This window comes from Etheostoma spectabile, chromosome 3 (assembly GCF_008692095.1).
Source record: "Etheostoma spectabile isolate EspeVRDwgs_2016 chromosome 3, UIUC_Espe_1.0, whole genome shotgun sequence".
NCBI lineage: Eukaryota > Metazoa > Chordata > Actinopteri > Perciformes > Percidae > Etheostoma > Etheostoma spectabile.
The window spans coordinates 8589902-8605095 of record NC_045735.1 but is presented as its reverse complement, the minus strand read 5'-3'; the positions used below and the strand labels follow the sequence as shown (position 1 = coordinate 8605095).

The 15194-nt window shown below is 41.1% G+C and overlaps 1 protein-coding gene across 3 annotated transcripts in view; it reads left to right on the top strand.

The window, feature by feature from the left end:
- Positions 1-15194, top strand: part of git1 (G protein-coupled receptor kinase interacting ArfGAP 1) — a 21199-nt gene that overhangs the window by 3969 nt on the left and 2036 nt on the right. The window contains exons 2-18 of one of the 3 annotated variants that reach the window (XM_032509889.1): positions 1716-1849; positions 2251-2363; positions 3603-3708; positions 4074-4160; positions 4274-4404; positions 4565-4659; positions 4779-4821; positions 6286-6312; positions 7027-7075; positions 7636-7708; positions 8404-8501; positions 9483-9594; positions 9970-10094; positions 11067-11219; positions 12379-12732; positions 14558-14638; positions 14957-15033. In XM_032509889.1, the coding sequence (XP_032365780.1) occupies positions 1716-1849; positions 2251-2363; positions 3603-3708; positions 4074-4160; positions 4274-4404; positions 4565-4659; positions 4779-4821; positions 6286-6312; positions 7027-7075; positions 7636-7708; positions 8404-8501; positions 9483-9594; positions 9970-10094; positions 11067-11219; positions 12379-12732; positions 14558-14638; positions 14957-15033 (1858 nt within the window). The remainder of the gene's footprint in view (positions 1-1715; positions 1850-2250; positions 2364-3602; positions 3709-4073; positions 4161-4273; positions 4405-4564; positions 4660-4778; positions 4822-6285; positions 6313-7026; positions 7076-7635; positions 7709-8403; positions 8502-9482; positions 9595-9969; positions 10095-11066; positions 11220-12378; positions 12733-14557; positions 14639-14956; positions 15034-15194) is intronic. The other 2 variants (XM_032509891.1, XM_032509892.1) reach the window with 2 other exon arrangements.

Below are 15194 nucleotides of genomic sequence, written 5' to 3'. Positions count from 1 at the left end.
GAGAAAAAGTTAACCACAGTCCTCATAAATCTACCGGAGTTTAAAATGCCAACACAAAGGAAGCCCAAGGCAACGGATATCTGGCCGAAATGAGTGAAATCTGCCAGTTTTCCGACGACAACAGAGCAATCCCGGAAGTGTAACGTCAAGGATATAGACTACCACGACTCTGACTTGACTTTGACCTTCAGTCCTACCTACTGCACATTGTTTTCTGGAGTTTTGAACAACACTGAGATGACTGTTTAAAGTAGGCAAATTATTATAGGCTCCCATTTAGCCCTATATTGGTAAGCACTTTTGTGAAAGCAGGGCTCTTTGCATGCATTGGTTCATTAGTAACAATTAATGTAATAATGATGATAATATTGGGCTGATGGGAGCTGTAGTACAACCCACCATATGGAATATTCATTGTGGCTATGATCCAGCTTTATCCAGGTTTTTGGTACTTCAACATAGCATCTTCCAACTGTAGCTAAAACATCTCTTGTTGTCATGTCAAGGGCTATGTATATGTTCGTCATATAATCATATTGAGATATTCCTGTTAACAGTGTTCCAAATACTGTAAAAGATTATAAGTAAAATATCACAATTATTATTGCAAAAGTTCTAACTGATGATTCCCTACTGTGAGGATATTTTCTGAAGATTACAGACAGAAGATTACAGACCGAATATTAGATTTATTACAAAGATGCATATCCTCTAAAGTGCAAGCTTGCTTTGCTAACAATGTGCGTTATACAATACCATATGTGTATATAGGATAATTGCACAATTTAAAAGACGTATAAACAAATAAAGTTTAAAGTTTTTGGTGACAGAGAATCACTGTACTGTACACTTCGAACTGCAAAGAGGACTAAAATAAGCATATGTTTGACTTGGCCGTAAATAAGAAAAGAGGAGAAAGAAAAGAAGCAGCATATAATTGTCTTGACATTGAATTAAGCCTAGGCAGGGTAGCCGTTTAGGTTGAGCACAATCAGTTTGATTCTATTTATAGTTTCAAATCATACTAACATAAACCCATCAATTCCCATGGCTCCTGTGGTAGTAAACTGTAATTTACATTTACATTATAATACTTGCATATTAATGGGTTTATTGTAATGAAAGTTGCAAAATTCCAGGATTAACCTATTCAAATTGGGCACTTTCCATGGGAATTAAAAGTAATAATATATAAATATGGAACGTAATCCATTAAATTGGCAACTAATTAATAATTTATGATATGCATACAATGTGAAATATGCCATGTAGTGAGTGAATTAATTAAAAGGTACTTTTAACAATTTGAACTAACAATGTGGGCTGTGTGCAAACTAAGTGAACAACTTACACTTACATTGTGCTGTGGTGTGGGCTGGACATGTGATGGGAGAATGCACATTGCATGCAGAGGGTTGTTATTTTACTGAATTATTTAGTAGGATGCTGGCAAATTATCTTTACATGTGATAGAAGAGTATGCTGCTAAATGCAATCCATGGTTAACTTTCCGTTACAAGTTCCCCAATTTTCTGAGCTTAATTTCCCTTGGAAATATTCTGACCCTTTGCAACCCTTATTGTAATGCAGACTGGACTAATGTCACCATTGTGGTTAAGCAGTTAAGTTTCTTCACAACCCGAAAAGTCTTACTATCACACACAGCATGTTTTAAAAGGCTTGTAATATTAATTATCTATTTCTGTTCCTTTCAGACCCTGGCTGGACCAGTATCAACCGAGGGGTCCTGATCTGTGATGAATGCTGTTCAGTCCACCGCAGCTTAGGTCGCCATATCTCCATAGTCAAGCACCTGAGGCACAGTGGATGGCCTCCCGCACTATTGCAGGTAAGGCTGAGAAATAAAAAATGAAGGCAAGGGAAATTCAGTTAAATAAAATGCAGTACCTTGGGCCCAGAATACTTACTAATATTGTAAAAGTTATGCAAACAATGGTGATACAGAAATCTGACTTAGCACTGAGGATACAAACCCATTCCATAGGTTTTCCATCTGTGTTTATATAAAAAAGTTTGTATTTTCTCTGTTTATGTTCAATTATATGCATATCCATCAGTTTGTACATATTCTTTTCTTGTTTTTTTTTTAATAATAAAAGCAATATATTTAAAACATGGAAATACAATATTGCATTAGGGTTGCATGACTTTACTCACCAGAATGTTCTTATAGTTTTCCTGCATTGTGGTCAACCATCACTGAGTAACTGCTGCGTTTGTGTTTTTCAGATGGTTCACACGTTGGCCAGTAACGGGGCCAACTCCATATGGGAACACAGCCTCCTGGACCCTGCTCAGGTACAGAGCGGTCGTAGGAAACCCAACCCCCAGGACAAAGTCCAGTAAGTATACTCCCTGCAGGCTCAACATACACAGAACTAACACAAATCTTCCACCAATCACTGTTGCTGGGGCAGATTATTGCCCCAGCTTCACAGGAATATTATACAACCTTTTCTGGACATATTGTCATTTGCAGTAGTGAAGAGCAATTGCACCCAGTAAACCGTGTCCTTATAGTTATTAATCACCTTCCTAATGAATATTGTACTGTTCCCAGAGTGTTTTTGAAAGTATACATAGACAGGGTCTGTTTTGGACCTGTTGGAAATAAGTTACACCTAAAGGTGGAGAAAAGCGGTTCTCCACAAAGATTGTTAATGTTTAAACTCAACTGCCAAACAAATACAAGCCTAACTATAGTAGCTGCGTGCTTACGGCAGAGAAACTTGCAATCTTGGCGGCCAATATTGTTAAATTCTACCTAACTTTGGGTCACATTACTGCTGAAACATTTCTGGTTGTGTAATATTTGGTTTATAAGCCTTTTTATTGGGGTTTTTCACGGTACAACATCCTGTTGCAGCCACCGACTGTAAGGAGACAGCAACAACAGGAACGCTGATATGGAAAGCTGACCAATCAGAGCAGACTGGGCTTTTTCGGGAGGGGGACTTAACGAGACAGACGCTCCAACAGAGCGTCACATACAGAGGGTGAATACAGGTGCAGCAGCCATGGGTAGTATGTTTTAGTAGAAACACAAAGTACGTTTTAGTAGAAACACAAACTACGTAGTATGAACCTAATAAATGCTGTATACAATAAATGGTCCCCTTTTATTTGCTGTTTCACAAATGTTTAGAAGCACATTGTGCATATTCTCTTAAGATGTACTGCACTGTATGTTTTTAATGTCTTTGTAAAACAAGCAGGAAACCAGTAACCAGTAACTAGAATCAAAAGGTGAAAAGTGAAATCAAAGCATGAACTGCTTTTCAGTCAAAATACAAATCTGCTTTAAATGACACACTGTCCTGGGTTTTTCTGAGGTTTGAATTTTGTGGGAAGCAGTAGCTCATACTGGTCAGTTCAACTGCAGAGTGTGGACTGGTAGCTGAAGACGTGGCAGTTCACCTGCTGTGCACTTTTTATGTGCCCTTGAGCAAATAACTGAACCCCTAACAGCTCTGTGTGTGACTGTGTGTGAGAGAAATAACAACGAAGCAAAAAATGTTTTGCTCCCAAAAGGATTATTAATGTTCTTCTTGTTAACGATCTTACCTTCTACTCCTGTGCAGTCCCACTAAGTCCGAGTTTATCAGAGCCAAATACCAGATGCTGGCCTTTGTGCACAAGCTGCCCTGCCGCGATGATGATGGCGTCACTACCAAGGACCTCAGTAAGGTGAGGGCTCAGGATTTCACAGCAGAGGGGTTGAGAATGTTAGCATAAGTAGCCTATACTGACATTGCAACATTGCTGAATTGCATGTGTAAGCAGAAAGGATGTTTTATTTAGATGTCAGTGGACAACATCACATTATGAAAATGTGCATGTACAGTATACACACACACTCACTCAAACACACAATCATGCACACTGATAAAACCTTACTGGCAGGAAGTGATCTAAATAAGACAGCAGGATTTAGTAATGGCTACTAAGGTGATTCGGCCTGGTTCTGTCTCTGTGTGATGTCTATTCTTGCCATCCCTGCCACTGTCTTTTTATCACTCTCTTTTTACCTCTCCTTTTTGTTTCTTGATTAGCAACTTCACTCAAGTGTGCGGACGGGGAGTTTAGAGACGTGTCTTCGGCTCCTGTCCCTTGGTGCTCAGGCCAACTTCTTCCACCCGGTCAGGAAAAATCTACTCGCTGACTCACTCCATCTAGAAATTATCCATGCTGTTCAGTTACACTATTAATGCCAGGCCTCTTGTCCTGACTCTGTTTGTGTGTCTAACTCCAGGAGAAAGGCACTACCCCACTCCATGTGGCAGCCAAGGCAGGCCAGATCTTGCAGGCTGAGCTGCTAGTAGTGTACGGTGCAGACCCCGGAGCACCTGACATCAACGGGCGGACACCTATGGACTACGCAAGGTACAAAACAGTAAAAACACACCTAATTAACAAGAACAGTTGACATTTAAATCATATCTCAAATTAAATCTGCTATGGGAGAATGGTGAAAATGATAAAAATGGTTCAAAATACGTAAAAAAACAACAAGAAGGTAGAATTGTTTTTGTCTGCGTTCCAGGCAAGCGGGCCATATAGAGTTAGCAGAGCGGCTGGTAGAGTGTCAGTACGAACTGACGGACAGACTAGCCTTCTACCTTTGTGGCCGGCGCCCAGGTAACCCACTGCACTCGTTTGTGTGCACCTCACATGCCCCTAAGTTTAGCAGTTTACCTCAATGACAAAGCTTTTATCCAGTGCATGAAGTCTCCTCTCCTCTCATTTCCTCTCCTCAGATCATAAGAATGGCCATTATATCATTCCTCAAATGGCAGACAGGTATGGACCATGAGGGTTTTGTTTTGTATTAAAGTGGCTATGAGTGCTTTGCGTTTGCATGCATGGTGTGGTTTGATTGCATGAAGTATCTTTGTTCATATACTTGAACTTTCTGCTACTTGACTTGCCATTCTTGACATACTATGACTGCTTTATTTCATTGTGTCTCCCTGGCCTTAGTTAATACTGATGCAATTTAGTGTTCTGACCATATGTCGGCACCATAGTATATGTACTAGGGTTGTGCGATGTCCCCTGAATTGGCAGTTGATGTTTACAGTAAAACATTGCAATGGACGTTGATATATTTTTATTTTACTACATCTCTTTACATAAATATAATACTACTATGGGCTAACAGTTAACATAGAAACAAGCAGACCTACTGTACATATATTTAAATGCCCTCAGTAAATAGACAGTATTATTATTATTATTACATGGCTGTTAGGGGCAGTAAATTACAACTTGACCCACTTTCACTTGACTACAGTGCTGTAACGACAATACAGTGGAACGTATTGCCTTTAACAGAGCATCAGTAATAACCTAATATTCCATCATTACTGAGATTAAACTAAATTCTCGATTATATTTGCACTAAATAACGCAATCAATAAACAGAAACATAACTGAACACAATATTAACTCATACATAAAATAGCACCCTCATGAATTAACCTGTTACTAGTGCAGGTAGAGCAAGCCGCTATTGACAGGGAGAGAGAGAGACAGTATCTCTTCAGTCTTTTCAAAGCAAGGTTTTTTTTTTCACAAATATTTGGCATGTAGGGAAAAAAGTAGCTTCCACTTAAGGGGCCCCCGTCTTGCACCCAAGTCCGACGCAAGTGTCCTTGCTAGTTTAAGGCTGACGCAGTCAATTTCCCGTCCAGAACCCGCAACTAAGATTAGTGTGTCTGACAGAGTGGGGGGGCGTGGTATCACAATGGTGGCTCTCCATCGTGAGGTCGGTCAGCCATCCTGATGAGTGTTAGCACAACCGTAATATGTATCCCACTCAAAAGGAGTTAATTAAAGCAGATCTCTACAAAAGCTGACTGTTCAGTGTAAATTATCTAAGCTATTACAGGTACAGACAATAATTTAGATACTTGAGGCTTATTAATCCCAAACTGCAGGTATGATTTGAGAGGTGCCGAAGTGCACAGTCCGTTTATGATAAATCAAGTTCAGTATTACCTGGCTCAGCTATCTTCAAATATTTGTGCTGATTTACTCCAGAGAGGACCTTAAAAAATACACCCACAAATGTTAAGCAGTGCACCTCAGAATCTTACTTCTGAGCTGCCATCTAACTCCACTTGCATCTGTTCTGTTCTGGTAAATTGATAATAACAATTAAAGCTGTTTTGATATGGCTTCTCCACCCCTCCTTCTGTCTGTTTCTTTCTTTTTCTCACTCGTCTTCTGTTCTCTCCATTTCGCTGCGCTTGGTGGAGCCAGAGCTCGTCCTAAGTGCCCAACACAGAGGTATCTTTACTTTCCTTGTTCCTTTTTTCATTCCTTTCATTTTCTTCATTCCAATCCCCTCTGTCTGCTACCCCATCTTTTGTACATTTTCCTGTTGTAAACAACAACATGCCTTTCTCTTCTTTAGTGGTTTGACGGGGGAAATTGTTAGGCCTTAGAATCACCAGAAAATAGAGCTGTACTGCTAGTTATGAGGGGGAAAAGCTACAAGGGATAAGGAAATAGTGTCAATAGGCCTCCTGCAGTACTGTAAGTAAGGTGATGATGTGCACAGGAGAATCACACCAGTCATATCAATAGTATTTACATTGTACAGTAGCATATGTCCTTTGTGGCTGTGGAAAAAACAGATTGTCATATAGTTATAAAGTAACACTTTGACTCTCAATATGTGCTGATATTTTTCTGTCTAGCTGGAGCTTGTAAAATATACAGATATACCCTGTCCCTGGGACTGTACAGAGAGTTGCTCTCCGTGTTATTTGTCTCCAAGTCACCATTACATCCAGCCCTTTTGACTTGACACCCAACGTATCCCACCCTAAATGTGCACTCCCTCTCTCTGCCCCCCCGAGCCAAACACCCTTCCCACCTCCTCACCTTTTGCTCTTCTCTCCTTATCCACATCTTCTTCCCTCCCTCTGCCTCCCTTTCTTTATTCCACTGTATCTTTTGTGGTGCCTGTCTCACTGTTGTCCTCTGTGTTTTTTCTAGTCTGGACCTCTCAGAATTGGCCAAGGCTGCCAAGAAGAAGCTTCAAGCGGTGAGTTTGATTCAATTGTGAGATTTAAATTAGGGTTTATTGGACATTCACAGCACAATTCTACAAACAGTGGTAAGAATTGACAAGGTAAAAGTAGTTAGTTTTAGTTTTTTTTTTTTTTTAGACAGTAGCCAGATTTATTGTGTGCTTGAAAGTAATGTAAAAATATAAGTACTTAAAACAAGTTGGTTGGTCTATTAACCAGATTTTCTATTACTTGCCAAAATAATGTCCTTCCGCTTCAGGGCCATCTGTTCAGCCCCACAGAATGCTAATAATCCAAAAACTGAGAGCTGATGGTCGGTTATCAACCTTTGAAAGATTATAAGTTGGAAATAATAACATAGGCATTTTAGGCAAATTTTAGGCATTTTAGCTAGACTAATAATGAAACGGCATGCCAAGTAAAATTTTCAAATGTGCCACCCGCTGTATTTCACGATGTTTTAATGTCAGTTTTCTTCTGCTCTCTTGCCTTTCCCACTGGTGTATGTTGCACTGATGTGTTGGCATGTACAAATACACCTGTTAATTTAACAATTTGTTTGTCTGTTTGACAGCTCAACAATCGGCTGTTTGAGGAGCTAGCAATGGATGTGTATGATGAGGTGGATCGCAGAGAAAACGATGCAGGTGAGCCTCATCTCCTCCCTCCTCAAGTCTTTGGTGCTCTGTGGGGTAGACATGTATGTATTGTGTTATGACTTTTTCCTTATATGGAAACAAGACGTTGAAAGTACAAAACACCTCCACAAAACATCATTGACAAAAACTTTAAGAAGAAAAGGAGTGATAGAAAATCACAGAGAAGTAATCAGAGAAAAAATGTTGAGAGCACAGGGTGAATTTGAAGGAGAGAGTGAGGAGAAAAGGAAAACGTCTGTTAAAGAGGAAGGCCAAATGGAGTGAGTGAGGGAGGAGGAGAGACAGAGTGAGGAAGTGCCTCTGAAATTCTTGAGTCTCTCTCCTCCTCTGCTCTTTCTTGCTCTGTCTCCTTTTCTTTTTTTCCATTTCTTCTCTCCCTTTCCTTCAGTAGCAGTCAAATTGTGCTTTCTGACAGAAGCACCGCAGGTAAGTGGCAAGAATACAAAGACAAACACACACACAAATACACGTACACACTCAGCCACACACAAGGGGAGGGCTAAAAGCAAAACGGTGGATTATATGGGCTGGAATTCAGTTTTAGGATCTACTGTATGGTTTTTACTGTGCTTTGTTTATGTCTGTGCGAATGTGTGGGTGGATGGACTGGGTGTTTGGCTGCCCGTGTTCCATTTTAAACACACACACACAGAATTCTTTTTGCTTCATATTTGTTTCTCCAGTGTGGCTTACAACCCAGAACCACAGCACTCTGGTAACGGAACGCAGCGCAGTGCCCTTCCTACCAGTCAATCCTGAATACTCTGCCACACGCAACCAGGTAAACATACACACATTCATTCTCATACATACCTACTGTACAGGTAGCATGCATATACTCAAATACATTTGTATTAGCTGATACAAATAAATACATAGTAATAGTTAGCAAATTTCTACCTGTAGACAATTACAAAATTGGTGGAAGAACTGGCGTGCAAATATAAAAGATGGGGCATATTGATATCTAAGACAGTTAGAGATTGTATGTGGTTTGGGGAGAAGCCGAGAATGAGTGTGAAATTGACAAGGGATGTTCTTAAGCAGTGAAAGAGGAGGGAATATGTAATTCATCTGGGGTTCCTCTCACATAGGTTCTCCTCGTCTGTGTGGCTCATTAGTATAAACATTGACTTTTAACATGGACATACGCACAGAAAAAACACCCGCATCGCCACGTTTGCTTTTCCCTGATTAGGCAGTTCAATGTGGTCAGTAACTGTGCTGTGCTGTCACATATCATGATGAAAAAAACAGAAGAAAAACACACTCACACATTTAAAGATGAACATTTTACCTTCTTTTGTCTTCCAAAGTGATGTTTTGAAATAGCACATCGCTTTCTGTAATAGTTCTAGTTTAGCACTTCATTTTAAAGTGATCTTTTTATTCTCCTATAGTAAATGGATGCCAGCATACTCAAGTAATGGCACGATTTGTGTTTCTTTCTCATGTGTTTATATGTGTATTTGTGTGTGTTGAGTATGACTGTGTTTTTCCATGGTTGTTGGCCACATTAGTCACACACTGACTGTGGGCTGGATTGGATCTATATTCCACACTGATGGTACAAACTTAAGTAACTTTGAAAACTTTTTTTAGACGGGTCGACCCAGTAGCTCACAAGGTTGAGCGCATGTCAGATATACTGAGGCTCAGTCCTTAACACAACGGCCCGGGTTCAAGTCCAACCTGTGGTCCTTTGCTACATGTCATTCTTGCTGTGTGCACTCTAATAACTCCAGCCTCATTCTTCCCTCAGGGCCGTCAGAAGCTGGCTCGTTTCAACGCTCGGGAGTTTGCCACACTCATCATCGACATCCTGAGTGACGCCAAAAGGAGACAGCAAGGGAAAGGTCTCAGCAGTCCTACTGGTGAGACACTGGGAGGATGGGACAGACAGTTTAGGACAGACGGCCAAAGGCAATTATCAAGCTTTTTAAAGAGAAGCAAAAAACAAGGGCATACAATTTAACCTAGTTAAATATACAAATATGGATAGATATTGACTTTTCCAACACCTCTCTGTACAACGATGTGGACAACAATGTGGAGCTATGTTTTAGGAGTTACATTTGTGCCAGTATATTTTTATCTCTATATATCATTCAAAAAAGTTGGAAAGAAAGGTGGCCAAAAACAATCAGCAGTTGTCTCTGTCAGAGCCTTTCCAAGGGAGAGATGAAAAGAGCTGGGCTGATAAACTTATATTGAGAAGTGTAATAAATAAGATCTTTTTCCTTTGTCAGACCCATTTGATCTGGGCATTGATGATGACCAGCATGACTACGACAGTGTAGCCTCTGATGAAGACACAGACAGCGAGCTTACCACCCAGAACAACAGCAACACGCAACGCAGCAACCGTGCAAAGGTATAGTACTTGAACACACACTGCTTATTTTAGAAAACCAATGTACATCTTGCCTCACTTTGATAAAATGCAGCACCCTATTCAAAGTAAAAATCTACAGCTCTGCACATGCTATTTAAAATGTTTCTCAACAATTCAGTCATCGTCTTCTTACATAAAAAAAATCTGAAAAGCAGTTGCATCAGCTAGCAAAGCTTTTCCATGGTTTCCTCTTAAATACTGCTTGTCCCAGCATGCTTTGCGGGGAGTGGCAGCAGTTAGGGCTGCTACATAGCTCTTGAGTGACATCATCAGCTATTCTGGGTCCTTGTCAGAGAGGCATTGTTCATACAGAGAGAGTGTAGTGAGAGGGAATGGAAGAAGAGATTGAGTGAGAGAGGAAAATGGTGCAGAGAGGGAGTGGTAGAAATGACAAAGTAAACAACTGCTAAACCAGTAACTATCTTCTCTTTCTGGACTCATTGGGGAAAACTTTGACAAACCGCAAGTCAGAGGTTCCACTTTCATCTCCACTCTAGAAATGTGTGCATTCATTATTCACTTTTAGGGAGTGGTATAGAAATGTGTTTGAGCATGCTCCATGGTCACAGGAAGTGGGGGCAGATGGTGCATTGAGAACAAGAACTGAGGCTCTACTGTCAAAATGCGTGTGATCAGCTGTAGTACTGGCCTCCAGTCTGCAGCCCTCAGTCCCCTCACAGTTTTAAGCTGTTTTCACCCCTCAAAATGCACTAATTTACCTCGGCATATGTTACATACAGCAGTATTTAACATATCATTGTGTCAGCCTAAGACACAGTGTATGAGTTAGATTTATTTGTAAAAACACTTTCACATTGGGCTTATACCCTGGAATAGCTTTACTAGTCTCATGATTTCACTTTCCTCACTTTTTATGCCTTTTTGTCCACTTGTCTGTGTTTCTGACTTTCTTTATACCTGTCCGCCTGCCCAAATATTCTATCAATCCAGAGTATGGACTCATCAGACTTGTCAGACGGCCCCATCACCCTGCAGGAGTACCTGGAAGTAAAGAAGGCGCTGGCCTCCTCAGAAGCCAAAGTGCAACAGCTGATGAAGGTCAACAACAACCTGAGCGATGAGCTCCGGCGGCTCCAGAAGGAGGTAGGGAGTATGAAGGGGGGAGTCATTAGGTCACAGGGTCATCTTTTGCACAACTTCAACCACAGAATGTCATGTACAGAGCAAAAGAGAAAGCAGTAAGTGGGAGTTTAACTTATAATTTATTTCTGTTTTGATCTAATTTATAAGAGTAGAAGCAACAGGGTGCATGAAAGAGAGATGGGATAAAGCAAGAAAAGTCAGCATTAACTGTTTCTTATTAAGGAGAACATAAAACCTTGTGGAGAAGTTGGATTATAAAATGAGATTGATGCCTAGACGAAGGGAGGGTATTTAAGAACACAGAAGATAAAGAGACAAAGACGCGTTGGCAAAATGAGAAGCAACAATTAATTTAGACAGAAGGAGGGCAGGGTGACGGAGAGACAAGTGAATATTTTAATATCTTTGCAAGTTGATGTATTTTCCCTGACAGGGTGTCATTTTTCTACACTGTTGTCTCTGGAAGATGTATTTGGTTACAGCTTTCCAGTGTTATTTAGTAACTAAAGCAGATGCCATTGGTGCTACAAATACTCTTTTCATTTTAGTTGTCATTTTTAGTTATTTTAGTTTAATTTTAGTTATTACATTTTTCACTTAATAATCTTCAATGTTGCTTCATTTGGTTTCCTGGGTCATCATCATTATCTCATTGTACTCATTAATGGCTGCCAGTGTCTGCTAATGTGACCCATGATTCATTCATGTGTTTATTTTTGTCATTTGACAGGGGATTTAGTAAAGCAGTGAGGCAAACATGCACTTGTACAAGCAGACACTTATGTCCACATACATTGCAGATAACAAATACTGTGGTCAGATGTAAATTATAGTCAACAGTACCTCAGTGCAGGTGAGCCCATATTGACCTATGAAAATATATTTATACAAGACGGCCTATGTTTCCTTCTACCCCTTTTCCAAGAACCAATCTCTGCCTCGACATGTCACCTATTGATGTGTCTTTACTACATATCCCCTCCCTCCCGAGTACTGATGAGTTAACATGTATGAGTTTGTGTGAGCCTTTTACTGTACATGTGATTGCGGATGCTTGTCTTTAACCATTCAGTTGACACCCACTCCCTTCCCTTCAACCTTCCCATGTCCCTCCCTCCATCCTCTCATCCCTCCCTGCTCCCTTCCTCCTCTCCTGTAGATCACGCGGATGCAGACAGAGAACAGTGCGCTGCGGGGGGGCCAGCAGGCTGGGGGGGCAGCTGGCCATGGGGTAGGGGGTCCTGGTGGAGGAGGAGGAGGAGGAGGAGGACACTGGCAAGGGGGTGGGATGAGAGGAGGAATTGGCGGAGTGGGTCTGGGTGGGTTTGGGACAGGAACGGACCCCTCGGGGCTGTCGGTGCCCTCCTCGGTTGCCCCCCACTCCCATCCCCACCGAAGGGACCGCCAGGCCTTCTCTATGTACGAGCCAGGGGCGGCCCCCGGCCCCACGGCCCATGGCCCCCCAGTCCTGGACTCCCTGGCAGCCCGCCTGCAACCCCTCAACACACCCAGCGTAAGTTAGAACTCCCGCGGCCCCCTCTACTTCACACCTTCCTTTTGGTGGCCCTGATTGGCTCTCTTTGGCCATATTAATGGGTGATAGTCCAATCCTGATCTCTCTATTTCCCTTCAACTTTATCTCTTCCTGCATCTCAATTCCCGATCCTTCTCTTTGAAATGTCCAGTTGTGCATGGCCCCCATTTAAATGTGAAGGTGTAGCACTGCTTTGTCTAAGAACAATAAGACATTAACTAATGGTTTTTAGCATAATAAAGGGGAAGTGCATAAGTGTGACGTCTAGGAGAAAGATGGAAAATAGGGATTGCGTTGTTTGGTTGCCTGGCAACGCCTCTGATTTCTCTCTCTCTAGCTTGCTCTTTACCTTTTGACCTTTTCATTTTCAACCCGTTTTGACCTCCTACTTAGCTGTCCTGCTTCTGGTCAGCTGCTTAATTCAGGATTTACAATGATCACAAACAGATGCTATTGCGCGCGCTCGCAAACACACACACACACACACACACACACACACACACACACACACACACACACACAATGTAAAGTGGCTGATAAGTATGGAAGCCCTGAGAGGCAAGAGAGAAAAGAATTATGGTGATTAGTCCGATCTAAATTGTTTTCTTGTGTTAATGACTTACAAACAGGTGAAATAAAGGTTTTGCCAGGATAGTCTTTCTAAGTTATGTAAATGTTTTTTTTTTATCTGTGAAACAGGTGGGGGAATAAAGGTTTCAAGGTTATTATTATTATTATTATTAATATTATTATTTTTTAGGTGTTGGTTGTAATACTCATTTTGGCCACAAGAGGCTGAAGTGCACCACTACCCCATGTTTTAAATAGGACGGAAGGCATTCGTGTTTTCTTCCAGGTGCCAGGTGAGTTTGAGTCCTATTTAAAACATGAGGTAGTGAAGATGAAAATTACAATGAGTATTACATCAGAAAACACAAATACATGTTTTTCACATACGCAAAACCTTTTTTTTCTTGAATGGATCACAAGAATATTTTTCTCACTTGCCTCTAAGTGCTTCCATAGTTATGGCAGACAGCTAGGTGACCAGTTATAGCGTTCACTAGCATTTATCCTACAGCAGCATCTGTGAAGCTACAGTATGCAGACACACAACCATTCACCACTACTGTCAACTTTTCTATGGAGACCTCCATGGAGTCGTATCCACTTCACCGTCTCTGTATACAAAGATTTACCTGTTGTCTGTTTTCTTTTTGTCTGTCTGTCTCTTCACCTGTCTGTCCCTTGCTCACTGCAGTGCAGCCGTGCATCCTCTGGATGTAAGCATTCTGTCTGTCATTGCATTGTTTGCCATTTCATCAAACTTAGGATTCTCTCACATGCAACTATGCACCACTTCTGCTTATTATGCATTCTAATAATGGAGATCAACATTAGTGTAAAATATGTGTGTAGTCCTTTTTAGATGCTCTGTGTGATGTAGAGCTGATCATCACTGGTTAGTTTAGTTAGCAGTGTTCTTTGTATTTCAGTGTTAGATAACTATAGAGGCATTGTAGTATTAGCATTGTTGTATAGTAGTCTTGATGGGATGATGTGTTCGCTGCCAAGTTGATCTGCCGCTGCTCTCACTGGCTCATTCATCTTATTTTTCTGCTGTTTATAAAAACATCTATTCTCTCTGTCCCCACACTTTTTTCCCTATTTCTTTATCCATCTCTGTCTGATAATCTTTCATTCCCTTCTCCATCTCTTTGTCCACGTTTCACTCTTTTTCTTATCTTTATCCCTCCATCTCTCTCTTTCTCTCCCCGTCCTTTTGTTCCCTCACTTTTCACAGGTACGGAAGGGTGGTGTAGGGGGTCCAGCACCATATGGAGGCCAACATCTGTCTGGATCTACAGAGATGGGCAGATACATGGTGAGGGTTTACAGTTTTATCTTCATGATTCTGTACAGTGGGAAGTTGAGATTATAGACTTTTATTGTCCAAATCAGCTACCTACAAATACTGCAAGAGCTTGGAATGTTTTTTAGATTTTATTTAAAAGATTCAAACTGATGATTTGAAACAACTTTTAAAATCGACACAATTTAGTGGACTTGAAATTGTCACATTCACTGGAAACAAATGCTTGAACTTTGGGGGAGCTCTGCACGAGTGAACGGCTCGGGCGGTTTGGTGAGCGGGGGTGATCATTGGCCTGATGGAGCCTGTTGTTGCTGTTTCTCTCCCCAGATCCCCAAACTAGAGAAGCACGGCAGTGGCACTGACAGCGACTATGACAACACACAAACGTACGACCTCTCGCTAAGGTCAGACCCACTGCAAGTCACTGTACACACAAGGATAAGTGTGTTTTAATCGGCAGTTTTCTAATTGCTAGAAACCAAAACCAGTTATTTCTTGTTTGTTGCATTTTCTAACAATGCCATATTGTACATTTTTGACACACACACACACACACACACACACA